Source organism: Megalopta genalis, chromosome 6, assembly GCF_051020955.1.
Source record: "Megalopta genalis isolate 19385.01 chromosome 6, iyMegGena1_principal, whole genome shotgun sequence".
NCBI lineage: Eukaryota > Metazoa > Arthropoda > Insecta > Hymenoptera > Halictidae > Megalopta > Megalopta genalis.
Window position 1 is genome coordinate 9,437,184 of NC_135018.1, and position 14,136 is coordinate 9,451,319.

Consider the following 14,136-nt stretch of genomic DNA (forward strand, 5'->3'; position numbering starts at 1 on the left):
CGATACGCTCCGTCTAACAGTTTCGGCTGTTTGGGCCGAATGCAATCTGCTTTGTTGCCAACACGGCACTGGAGCCATCGAACACACGGACAACTCCGGGGATACGATGCGCGCAATTACCCGTGATAAATTATTCTGCGGTGCAAAAATTTTTTGTTTCTGTTTCTGTTGCAAGGTGCAGCAGCTGCATAGGCGGCATTCTCTTGTTCGCCGAAGAATTTTACTCAAAATAGTAAATAATAAAGCGTTCGCATTTTTACTACTTTGTATGCGATCTGTCAATTGTTGTCATAGATGCAACGAATCCGCATCATCACTTTTAATACGCGAGCGAGATACATTCATTATCCTCCTGTTTTAGAAATCCGATTTTGTTGCGACATGTTTGAATAACACGATTTGCAGTATGGAAGTTCCATTTACCAGGCTCCATTCATCAATTGAAATCATGTTGATTCAGCGGAATACATTTCCGGGCGAAAGCTCTCGATCTTATTCCATCGCTATTAACGTACGATCTATTTTTCGGGAGGATTAAATTATTTTTCTGATTAAACATCGAGCTCATACGCGCCTCGATAGAGTTTCGATCACCGTTGAATTTGTTGAAATAAATGATGTTCCAGGTTTAATATCGCTCGATAAATTGTAACCAGTTCATCCGAATGTTTAAATTGCGTACACACTTCGAAATGGAATTTTCAGTTCTGCCTCGGGTTTGTAATATTTCTTTTTTTTGGAGGGGCGAGGGGGGACAATAAAATTTGTGTTGCCGTGAATGGTATTAGTAGCGGTTTTTTACGACAGTGTTTAAAATACTTTGTGCGCCTCTTGTAGTGCCACAAAGACGCCAGATTTCCCTTCCGCGGAGCGTCGCGAAATTCTTTTGGCGGCAGCCAGGCAGTTGCTTTTCTCCCTTTTAACAAATTAAAGCCCCCAGACAAAGACGTTTTTCACGTGCGAGACTGCAGAGAGAAGAGAAAGAGAGAGAGAGAGAGAGCGAGAGAGAGTGGGAGAGAGTAAATCGAGGAACAAGAGTTGAGAGCCGCGAAAAGGGATGCAGAAAAGAAGCAGGAGCCAGGAAGTGCACAGCAAAAGAAACGAACTCGGGAAATAAAGGGGAATGTGGCGTCGCGCCGCGTCGGAGCCGAGTTGATACGCGCTGCTACGCGCTGTTACGTGCTGCTACGCGCTGCCACGCGCTCCTTTTTTTCGACCCGATTTACGGAGTTGTCCTGCTATTATTCTGATTACAGTTTTAAACGTATGTTCCCCTTTTTCTGCCACCCACGCGCATGTTTCGCGGACCTATTCATCGTTTTCACGCCCACGATCTACCGGGGGAGTCATCCTCGAGCCATCACCTACCCCAAAAGCATCCTCAGGCTGTCGGTCTTCATTCAGAGTCACGAGCTTCTGAAGTGATGGTATTCGAACGAAATTAAAAATTTGTGTGGCTTCTGTATACAGTGAATACTCCCCAATTTTTCTTCAGCTTGTAAACAAAAATGGACAATTTGGGAAGAGGAGGTGTACTCTGAGCCTCGCGGCTCATTTTCATAGTTTCCAATTGTCAACAATTATAAAAACGAGGTGCAAGGTTGAAATAATCGTATCTCCTCTTCCGAAATTGTCCATTTTTGTTTGGAAGCTGAATTGTTCTACGTTAGTCAGTGCAGTTGTTGTACATTTTATAAATACTAAATATCGGGGGCAAATAAATTTAAGGATTTTTATTCCATCTACGCGATGCTTTCCATAGATAAGAACTAGCTGAATAATTCTGTTAAATGGTTCTGTTTAATTATTGTAGTCCAAACTTCTGGACAAATATCAATAAAGGATCTAAGAATTTGAATACATAATCTAATTTACTCCAAACAGATCCATAGCCCGACAATCTTTGTTAAAAATTTTTAAGGACAAGTTTCTGAAGGTATAATTCTGTTTTCCTCCAATGATAGGTAGAAACGGTAACACTGATCTCGAATTCTATTGATTTTTTCAAGTCTTCGCAAATTTCGCGAATTGTTTTAGGGAGGTGCAACCGACAATTTAATCAGTTTTTGATTATCTGACAAGTAACATCGATTTAAATTGAATTACACAGTCCAATTGCCGGTAGTCTGAAAATACTGTACACAAGAAACTGACCCATTTTCATGAAACAGGTGCGAAAGCACGAGAGCCAAAAGCGATTTGAACTGAATAAAACATTATTTGAAATCTCATTAGATCCCCGTAATTTTTGAGGGAACGTAAAATGCAAATGTGACATCATAAAAATTGCTCTGTCATAGTAAAACTTTTAACTCTATTATCTCACACTGTGAAAGATTATTCAGAAGCTACGTAAAATGTGTACGGTATACACGACTTTTCTGAAACTTGCAATAAATTGAATTTTTCGATTAATTCAATTACAGCTATCTGATATTTGACAACTGTAATATTACGAGTACTTGATCCGATAATAATTCTCTTAAACAAAGCTACAACACCTTTTTCTAACAGAAATATCGCCAGCTGGAGCAATTGAGAAATGAAAATTTTACCGGTTGATCAGCTACACGACAGGTTTTTCGTAGCTCGTGCAAGTATTATAAAGCACTCGGCTGTTCGTGTCCTAAAATTGTAATTGGCACAGTGCCGGTGTTAATCATTTAAACACTTAAATCCGAATCGGGACGGTAAATACCATCGAAAACACCATTACAAAATCACCGAGTAAGTGAAGGTACAATCAGCTAAATCGATTTCGTATAATCGCGGCAGCAGTAATTTCGTAATGAGACACGTTTGTGGGTGCGGATAGTGAAAGAAAGGGACAGAGCGAGAGAGAGAGAGAGAGAGAGAGAGAGAGAAGCGGGGCAATACGAGAGGCGAATAAAGCCGCGTAGTGTTGGAAGAACCGAAGAATACATAAACATGCGGTCACATGCGGACTGCATTTGCATGCCGATGATATCGACGAGGTCTGCGGGGTTCGACGACCGGCCGGTTAAGTATTTTTAATAGGCGGTCAGACCAAAGGAACGCCTTCGGCTTTCCTTTTCACTGATCCGTTCTATCAAGTACAATTGATTGCCACATCGCTACCGAGAACCTAATCGTGCTCACTTGTCATTGTTCACGACCCGTTCCGAGGCGAATAACTTTCAATCGTCTTAGAAACTGTTCGGATTCGTGTCGTGCCGCGCCATGAATCATCGGGAATCATCTTCGACGATTCAATCGAATCATTGATCGCTTCTTATTCTTCTTCTCTCGACGAAACATGCACACGCGGAAGCTACATCGTCGTCGTTTGCTTTCTTGTCGTTTATTCAACAAATATTGACAGAGATTCTTTTACTGAAATTGACGCTTCATTGTGCATAATTACAAATTGTTCATACTGAGAATTCTACGGTAATTATTATGTCTGAATTGTGGACCTTTATGCAAAATATATATTGTTTGCATCAACTGCAAGGTACACAAGCCACATGGAAATGTCTTCCATCCATTAATAATTTTAACAAGTTGATACTGATACATAGATATTCTACAATCCCGTTCATCTGTTTATTCAACTGTATTTACTTATTTTTGTCACGACTGTTAGAGCATTTGCGGTTTAATTACGACACGGTGAATTTTCATGCAATATAACAATTTTCTGTAGCAACCGAATTTACCCTATATAATTTAAAAACAAACCGAAAATAATATAACAATATTTTTTAACCTCTTTGATGGTTTTACTGTCTTCTTTGAATACTTCTTTTATAAAGTTAGTTTAACAGCAAACGAAAATCGATCATTTTCATTCGAACAATAGTTATACGAATCTATTTAACATGTTGAATTACGAATGAAAATTGCTGTTCATTTCGAACAGATGTTTCAACAAAATTTTCAATCGTTGATCTGCGATTTTGAAAGGGCTATTACTAAAAATGGCTAGGGCACAACATGAATTGAGGATTCGATAAATGTCCGATCGAAATGAATGTCGAGCGAAAACACTTTTACTGATTCAGCCCACTTCAAATTGAATGGGCTGGTCGAAAGAATTCATCGAAAAACAAAATAGTGAAATGATATAACGCTGAGAAATACGGTGACGCATTAAACTCCCGGTGGTAATTGTCGAATATAGTTTGTTCAGTCACAGGTCATTATTTTCCACTCAGCTATTTTTGTATCTCTGCCAGTAGCATGTGCAACACGCTGCCACAGGAACGCGCTGTTGTTTTGGAGAGCGTGCAAGCGCGTTGCAGTTGTTTCTGTTTTAAATGTGGTACAATTCACGATCTCCGCTACCTAGTAAGATCAAAAAATAACCTAATACATTCTATTGCACTCTGCCACATACTTATCTGGCTGCGATCGGATCGAATATCTTTTCCCGAATTTCAAAGTGTACGATAACCTGATCGACAACAAAAGAAACGAGAATTTATACGGCAATCGTGTTCGAATTGCATCTGATACGATATTCCGGCACGGAGTGAATGATTTATGTCGCGTGCGATATATGTATGTAGAAAGTGTCACGTCATAAATAATGATTCTCATCTCTTTTAATTATTCCCCTGCTTAATGTACAAGGCTGTTAATCAACTCACTGGTTGAAATATTAAGCTGGACGCTTTTGTAGCTCCGGTTTAGTGTCACTCGAACAATATAACATCTCTATCGAGCCGCTCCAATTCGTAACTTCATGCATGTATGTTTCGACGCTGTCCACTTTTCTATTAATTTTTTCGATCGCTCCCTTCGGTTAAGATAAGTCAAATCTCTCGGCTTTTTTCGATATACGAGAAAAGTATCCTTATCATTTCTTCGTAGCAACAGCCGTTACGCCACGAGCCACTAAATTCTTTTAACTTCAATTTTTTTTACAGTCAAGTCCGACAAGGCTACCTTTACAGTTGCATAATAATGTGAGATTATAAAAATACGATAGGTAAGTACTTCGTTTAACAAAAGTATACGAGCTTGTGCTGCGATTTTTTTACAGCTATATTAATCAGCACTTCTTTGTAGTTAATCAATTCCTACAGGAGGAAGAACATTTATATAATATTTTACCAGCATTGTTTGTAATTGCCAAATATCGACAAGAACAAAATCTGATATTATTTACATTTAAAGCAAGTGAATCCATAATTAGTAGACGGGTGTTTTTAAGCGATTATTGAAGAACAAAACAATTAGAATTACCGTAAAACAAACGCCCTAAAATAATTTGACAGCAGAGAGCAAAAATGGGAAGTCAGAGGCGTGGAAAAGTTTTGGAAAGTTTCAGAAAAAAATAGTGTTAGGCCGTCGAATCCACGCGAACACTATTTACCAAATGTCATGGACTCTGATAACCTATTAGTCGAGCCTGTATCGCGAGCGGAGATTAAACGAAAAAGCATTTTCGTTCCAGCGATGATAGACGTTGCCAATCAATCTTTCTCTCCAGCTTTTTAACATTATCGCGTCGTCGCGTGAGCTTCTCACGTGACGGTCTAAGAAGCTTCTGCGTATGTATCCACTTGACATTCGCCAGAGCAGAGTTTCTTCTAGCCGGTGTCAAGAACATCGAGGCCGATGACCTTCTCGACGAACAAATTTCCTTTGCGTCTGCTCCGAGGAAATTCGCTCGAATATCGCTCAAACCTCATTTTGTCGTGCTAATTTTTTTAAAAACCTCGAATTTCTCTAAAACGAAGTTAGTTTTCCTTTATGGCTAGTGAATTATTTACACAACCGTTTACTGTTACTTGTACTTCAACGGTGGACTGACATGCAGAATTAGAACAGCGACCTAGAATTCTTTATTTATACATGATATCGACAGAAATATTTATGCAAATTAACTTTGTTGCCAGCTTGGTAATCATAGTTGGCTACCAAGTTAGACTGGACTGTTATCTATTAAACATGAAATATTGGATTCGCGGGATCGAAATAACTTCTCTTTAAAATGCTCCTAATAGGTGAAGTATGTGTAATTGGAGTATTTTATGAATGAAATTAATAAACGAGCGATCATTTCCAACATTCTCACGATACTATCCCTCTTTCGAACTGCTACCAAAATTTTATTGACTCTCGACACCAAACACTCCATCGTTACTTATTTATTGTCTGCGGCCCACCATCTCTATAATATAAAATCTTGTTCTGTGATTTAATCGAACAACTTTCGACCGAACGGATTGTTGTGCAGCGCGCCTTAAAATAAGCAAAATAAGTAGAATACTCCTAGGCTCGACGAAGACAAGAAAAAGCGTCGCAGATACTGCGAATACATACTTGATCGGGAAGCATTAATTTCACAGATGTGTTTTATTATGCGAAAGACGATGTCTTTCTTTATTCTTCAATTTAGTGAAAGAAAGTTTAAATATAAGAAGAGCCGCCGCGAAAGCCACGACAACTTCATTAGTAATCTATTTATCGCTATAGATGGTTTTATTTGTCAATTTAATGAAACATCTATTGACTAAACAGACCGATTCGCAGCAACGATAAAATGAGTCGAATAAGTAGAACAGCTTTGTTCGATAAAGACCATAAGAATCATCCCAGTAGCCAAGACATCTCGATTACATCGTTATCACTGGCATGATTTTATTTATTTATCGCGACGGAAGAGGACCGGCTGAACGGAGAAAATTTGAACCTTCGGAAAAGGGTAATTGGAAGTCAGAAATTAATTTCTGCGTACTCGCTGAAACCTTCGTCGGACAACGCGCATCTTAGAAGAAGTTCTATCATTCGTAAAAGGATAAAGTCCTCGGAGGCCAAGGCACTTGGTTCTACCAGGTAAAAAAAATCGTTCATTGTTTAACAGCCGCGAAAGATCGCGATAGAGAAAAGAAGAAAGAATTCTGTTCGAGTCAAGGTTCAAAAGCCAGAAGAGATCAATTATATACGGTTGCAATGCAAAATAGTATTCGTGAAACAGCAACTCGATACACATCAGCTATTCGTTCTACAATAGAAGACTGTCGATCGATCTATCAACAAAATTCGCAAAATATCCGATCGAACAAGAAAGGGAGGTCTGTTCACGTCAAAGTTCAAAGGTGAAAGCTCGAGAGACCGGTCATTGCACGGCACCCATACAAAGCCAGAAAATATCAGCCGACGGAAGAAAAGAAATAATTCTGCTCGAATCAAGATTCAGAGGTGAAAGCATTGGAGATGAATCGCTGCAGGGTATTAACGGGAAACAGTACTTGCAAGACGGCGATTCAATGGCAACCAGTACTACGGCAGTGAATGCAAGTACTGTTCCGCGATCTATTAATAAAATATCCAAAGGAACAAAAGGGGGAAATCTGTTGGAGTCATGGTTCGGAGGTCAAAGGGAGTCAACCACATCCTAGTGAAACAGAAAATGCTACTCTACGAATAGGACCGCATCGTGTAGTAGAAACACCGTTCCAGAATCTCCCGATAGACCCCAGAAAGCAACATCCATCCGACGAGAAGTAAGAAATCAGCAGGCAAGATTCGCCAGCGTAGAAAGGAGTTCAAAGTTCCGGAGGCAGCGACTTAGAGGCCAGCCAGCAAGCGGTCAAACTCTGGGCGTGGTGGGGAGGCAACAGATCCCGAAAGAGCGCGCGATTTACCATACGGCAGGCATCCGCCGGTCCAACGCATTTATCCTCCGATAGACATACACCCGACCCGAAATCAACGAGAAAACACTCACCTAATTGGTACATCAAAGATCCAACGTGATCGCGGACGCAACGGTGGTCGCCTGTGTCATAGTACAACACTGCACGACACTCTTTAAATCACCGCGATGATCATGACGTCGGTCACCGATGGTTGCTGGCGTAGAAAACACGTCGGGGTTGTGCAATGCAGTCGCCGGGACCGTTCGGGGTAGCTGGCTTAAATCCAGAGTCGACCGGTGTATCCTTCTTGACACAACACATGTACACCAGGTGAGCTTTTGGGGGGTTGGGACCTGTCCGACACTGCGCCGTCGATTCACTGTTATCCTTGATCAACCGGTGATAACGAGGCTCGAGGGGGCATCACTGAAACAGTCCTTCTTCGGGGGAGGGGGATAAAGACACCGATAGAGTGAGCGAGAGAACTAGAGAGAGAGAGAGAGAGAGAGAAAGAGAGAGAAAGTGAGAGAAAAAGAGAGTGAGAGAGAGTAAGTGAGCGAGCGAAGGAGCGGCGAGGAGGGCACTGAGAGGGTCCGGAGAAGAGAGGTCCTCGAGAGGATCGAGCTTTTCGAGAAAGTCCGTCGCGATGCGTCCAGGTTGCAGTTATCTCTCGATACAGAACACCGACAGAACCGGAAAGCAGATTGGGCAGGCTCGCGCGATAGGAACACGCGAGTATGGAGTTCGCGGTTCAGGAGCTGGCAATGCACTGACTGGCTTCCCGGTTCGACCCGAGTCCGCGGCTGTTACTTGTACGTAGCGCATGCGTGCGACACGGCCGCGACATTGCGCCGTCGTCGACACCGTCGCCGTCGCCGTCGCCGTCGCCGACACCGTCATCGTCGTCATCGTCGTCGTCGTCGCCGTCATCCTCGTCGTCGTCGTCCTGCTCGCAGTCCTCAGCATTGTTTCCCCTTCGTCCTCCCTGCATGCCCTCCCCTGCTCTTCAGCCACCTCATCCTCCTGATCCTCCTGATCCTCCTCACACTCCTCATCCTGCGAGCGTCGTCTGTCGTCCTGCCGAGGCCGTTACTCGATGCAAGCTGCAACGAGGAGGTTCTCTCTGTCTCTCTTGGCCCCTCTGCACCTATCCGATCCTACGAGCAGAGACCTTGCTCCCGTGTTTCATCCCCTAAATCGGCACTCCGCGCCTTGGAGTCGGTCGCTCCCACCGTCGGAGTCGGATGGACAAGGGCCAGGGGCGAAAGAGGTGTCAGCTTCTCTCGCGTCGGACACCCTCTCTTCCATGACCGACCAGAGCACGTAACGCGGGCAGAGATTAGGCTAACCCGCAGGAATCATTTCTGGCGTCGGTGGTCTTTACAACTTTGGAGTTCCGAAGCTGGATGGATTTTTGGATAGAACGGCTGCTTGGGACGCGTCGAGGATAACGTCCCCTGGCCCAATTATGTGGCTCCTCTAATTGAGCGAAGACTATCAGGACCGTTCGATTAGATTCTGTTCTTTCAGTCTCAACCCAAATTAAATTCAATGTTCCTAGTAACTGGATCGAATCGTTAGCCATTCGCGTTAGGTTCGTTGCGAAGTCTCCGATGGATCTCTAAGTATCTGGGCGTATCACGGCTGCCATAAAATCGTCGGAGTCTTCCGCGTTGCGAGGGTTAAGCTATTCGAAACCATCAACTTTTACGAAGTCGGTCCTCAGGACCACGTTTCTGCGGTCTGTTGCTATTTCTCTGATCATTACCGCGTGGAAATTAGGTGCCTGTCGCAAGCTAGTTCGTTTGAGATGTTTATTAGAGTCTGAAGAATATGTAGGGTCGCTGGAAAGAGATTCTTGCATATGGTGAATTCTTGAGCAATATTCAATGTTTTTTACAATGCAATTTTCTTTCAATGTAATTTTAGACGTTATACTTTGTGGTTTTGTAATTACAATTGACAGTTGTTCAGGAAACTGCAAATCTATATTAATTTTGTTGTTGGTCAACGAGAACTATATTTATGGAGCCAAATTGAAAGTTTCCTGGTTACTGAATGGTATTCGGGGTGCTGAAGGGACGTTGGGGTATCATCGTTCGTAAATGCAAACAATTTCAGTAATGTAAAAATTGATTGGTATTACGTTATGACTATTTTTAGGGGGACATTAGAGTCGTCATACGGGTGCAAGCAATGAAATCGATTAGTAGAGCGTGAACTAAAAGTGAGAAATGAGTTTTCAGTCTCTGCAGAGCACAAGACATTTTTCTACAACTTTCTCGCAGCTCCGGTTGAATTACAAATATTTGAAAAACGAACGGCTTTTGGAAAATTGCTAATTAAATATAGACATTGACAGGGATTACATTAAATTGTGAATATTGAAGTTGGAATTGTTCGCAGGTGTTGGTTTCTGGCCAGTTTCTTAACCTAGAAAGGCAACATAACCGCGGTGAAAGTGATACAGTGAACTCGAGACATAGCCGACTGCTATATGAAATTTAAAACTGTTGTCTCGCGATACATTAGTCAATGCCATTTAAAGTCAGATTACAACCAATTCGGTTCCTCCATCGTAACGCTATTAATTTGTGCAATTACGTGGGTACATAGAATCCTGTACGTAGCTGCCTTAATTGCTTCTGTGTACCTTTAATTGATTCACTAGATCAACTCCGAAGAATGCCAGAGAGAATACACGCTTAGAAATGTTCTTTAAGCAGTCTGTACAAAATTGCAACCATAAATTGTTGCGTATCGACACGAAAATATGTTCAAGTATCTCCAATTGTTCAATATATAGAGCGATAATACGCGGCTCACGATCTCGTTAAAGATAATACGAAGAAACAGCATAGATGAATACCTGGCGTCAAACGTAAATTGGTAGATCGTTAGATAAAATAAATTGGTTCTAGCCGTATTCACACAGAGATCGGTGGCAGTGGCCACTTATTTAAAATTCGTCGTAAATCATTGCCCGACAAGCTCCTTGTTCTCTAGTGCTCTGGAGACAGAGGTTCGTAATGTACGCGTTTAGCCATCGGACAGTCCAATCTATGACAAGCTGAAGCCGGGTCTCCTGCGACCCTGGCTGAAATTTCATCTCGAAATAATTGGACTCCAAATTGCCAATAGCTTGCATCGCTGTTCAATATACAGTAAATTATTGCTAATTGATCACCCTCAGCTTGTAAACAAAAATGGGCAATTTGGGGAGAGGAGATACGATTTTTATAGTCGCCGATTCCCAACAACTATAAAAACGAGCTGCAAGGCTCGAATAATCGTATCTCCTCTTTCCAAATTGTCCATTTTTGCTTACAAGCTGAGGGCCAATTAGAGAGAATTTACCGTGCTCATTAATTTTCCTACGAGCATCCCCAATATTTTACATTAAAAATTATTTTTCTATATACTGTTACGATCTACTACAAATCGATAGCAGCTCTTGATAATAGAATCCATGCCAATTTGAGACACATAACGAAGAGATGTTTTTCGATCTATACTATTTGAACGTATTTGCTAATCGAAGACTTCCAGTCTCTAATAATTTATGAAGCCTAAACAAATTTAACAACACGAAAATTATTCTGGAAGATAGTATAGAAATGTTTAGTGGCGCCTCAGAGCCATCTCTCGGGTCCGAAGGATTAATAAAGCCAGTATTTTGTGTACTTCTTACGCGGAGAATCGACAGAAAACAATTGATTTGCAAGCACATTCCGAAATAACACATCGATTTATAGCTAGAAGCAGGAGAAAGAGAATGATCTCGTTGCGCGAACGTTAATCCCCTGGATCGCTCGCAGATATAATCTAGCTTATAGGGCGAGATCAAAGTGGCACAACTGGGCGGATCGGTACAAAGTAAAATCGCGATTCGATTGGCGTTGAACGCGTCGCCGTGAAGACGAACGAGGGACACACCGGGGTTCGGAAAGTATATTTAGCAGTTCCAATTAAGTGCGAGCTGGCGAAGGTTAAGGAGGCGTGAAGGATCCCGAGAGTTCTGTTCTTGCTTTCTCTATCTGGCGTTGGTGTAGGTGTCTGCGTCAGTGCCGGGGCATCGTCGTCTACTGTAATCCTTAATTGGTTCGCGTGATTCATTCGGCTCATTCATCGTAACTAAACTGTTCTCCGAAGGAGAGCCGTCCTCGCCTCGAGCGACAGGACGGAGCACGCCGTGCCGTTGCGCTGGTTCCTGTCCTTTCTTTCTCTCGGTCGCTCCCAACCAGCTCCTTATCGCGTCCTCTCCCTCGGCTCTCGGTAGCGAAGCTCGAGCTTCGCGGCAGATAGCGGTCGAAGGAGCCCACGGTAGCCCGTCTGTCTGTAGTTATAACGTGGGATCAGATAAACAAACGCGGCTTTAACTCCGACTGACATAATCGGTCGTTCGAGTGAGAGACACGGGGGATCCGAATCCGGCCACCGCCATGCCAACCGAAAGTGGAAAACCGAAGATGCCCGACCGCGGAGGGTAGAACGCGGAGGAACCCGAGAAGTGAGAAGAGATTGACGATTACATCAGTTAGCGGCTCCAAGAAAAAACACATCTCCGCAGGATGAACAAAGAGAAAAATCGCCCGAATGGGTATCTGCGAGTTCCTGGGAAAAGGTTTAGAGGATCATTCCTGGATCTCGGATGATGATTGCCTGGATCAACCATGATCGAAAGGGTGACTCCAATTTGGGGGCCTCTCTGGCTGCTTCCTGGCCTTGAATTTCGGACGTCTGGACGATCAGGGCAGACATTAGGTTGTCCAAGAAAGTCCTTTCGTTTTTTATGGTTCTGCAGAATGTAAATTCGGTGGATTGAATTACGCCGAATATGCATTGCATTAACGCTTTATCTAGTTCGTAAAAAATTGTTGAAACCTACGGCAATTTTATCCGTAATTCAACAAAGTCTGTGGATTAGCCAAATATAACAGCTTCTCCAAAAATTATTGTTTTATGAAAATTATGGGGCTTCTGATAAATAAAGCGTTAACAAACTTTGCGGAGCCTAGAATCTTCTATTCTATGGCAAGTAGAACGAGCAATTACTTTGAAAAATTATTAGAACACTTATCACTAGACAGTGATCTTTAAATTCTTCTAAACTTTTGAAAACTGCACGAAAAATCACAATCTGTCTATCAAATAATCCACAAATATTCTCGTACTACCCCCATTAAAAGAGACTTTTTTCTTGTGGAGTATATCATATTGAAAAATGGGATTAAATTGAGAAAATAATCTGAATTTTCATCGGTCAAGTAATTAATACAAGTTCGTGTTCCTTGAAACATTTTGATCAAGTTTCTATCTTTGTAATAGTTCGTGGTTCAGACACATCGAAAATGTTTATTTCTTCATTATTAATTTTCAAAATCGTTTAATTATCGTCGAAGCCGTTGTTTCAGTCTCCAAGAACTGAAAGAAGACTCCGAGACTGCATAATCTTCGGAAAACGGAGCTGCGAAAGTAGGTCTTCTCTAAATCATTCTCTATCCGCGCTAAAATCTCGCATAAATGTGCTTCGAAGTCAGTTTTCAAGTATAATTACATTTCTTTATAAAGAATACTCTTGGAGAGAAAGGACACGAGGATCTTTTTCTACAGAGAAGTTGAAGATTATTGCTCCCTGGAAAGTTTGTTATCCTGACCCAGGTAACGACTCGGTCTTCACAGTGCGAAAGTTCACGTTTATTCGAAAACATTTTTCTCGAAGCATTTTTTGCTGAACTCAAGCAATTTCGTCGCTGTAATCAGTAATTAGTCCGCAGAGTCACAGCTTATCGCACTGATTGCTTTCTGAATCTTTTTCGATTCAGCAAATTCGAATAATTCTAATAATATTAATATCTATTGTCATTTCTTTGTGCAAAATATGAATTTTTCAAGACGATTATAAAGAACAGGAATTAAATAAAAATATATTGTTTCTTTTAACAATTTCGATGAGTTAAAGATAGCTTAATAAAATTATCAAATTCTTCTTATGTCCTCACAATTTTATATTTCAGCCATTCGTTGTTGCGATAAATGCATAAATTCCACAGTCTAGCAATAAATTTTGGCTTCGGGAACTGTGAAGTGACAAAAACTGCTTCGTTAAGATGGATGAAGAATTGTGTCAGGCAGGTATCTGAAACGGACGAGGACAGCCTCGTCTTTAATGATTGAAACTAACGCTTTAATTATTAAAAATAAAATCGGGTCAATAATTGTAAACTGTAAGCATAGAGCAGACCAAAGCGTATCGGATGTCCGATTCCACAGACAGTTCAGAAATAGAGCATGTATGGCAACCTTAATAAAACGACCCGTACTTCTCAGTGTTGCTACCCTCCCTCTCTCTCTCTCTCTCTCTTTCCCTCCGCTACTCTTTCTCTGTTTCTCCGACGAACGAACTATCCGAGCAGCGCCTCTGTTCTCCATTCTTTGCGCGACTGCATTTCTTCCTTATTAGATATTCCGTTTTATTGAACGAAGCCTAGAAGCCTTCCTTCCTAACGCCCTTTCTTGTATC

The 14,136-nt window shown here is 41.8% G+C and overlaps 1 protein-coding gene across 9 annotated transcripts in view; it reads right to left on the bottom strand.

Annotated features, from left to right (window-relative positions):
• Positions 1-14,136, bottom strand: part of Ten-m (teneurin transmembrane protein Ten-m) — a 747,607-nt gene that overhangs the window by 293,785 nt on the left and 439,686 nt on the right. For 2 of the 9 annotated variants that reach the window (XM_076522845.1, XM_076522844.1), the window contains exon 1: positions 7,703-8,391. The exons of the other annotated variants lie outside the window; for them this stretch is intronic. In XM_076522845.1, coding sequence (XP_076378960.1) covers positions 7,703-7,715 — 13 coding nt within the window. In that variant the 5' untranslated portion in view covers positions 7,716-8,391. Of the gene's footprint in view, positions 1-7,702; positions 8,392-14,136 lie in introns of those variants that run through there. 9 annotated transcript variants of the gene reach the window in all.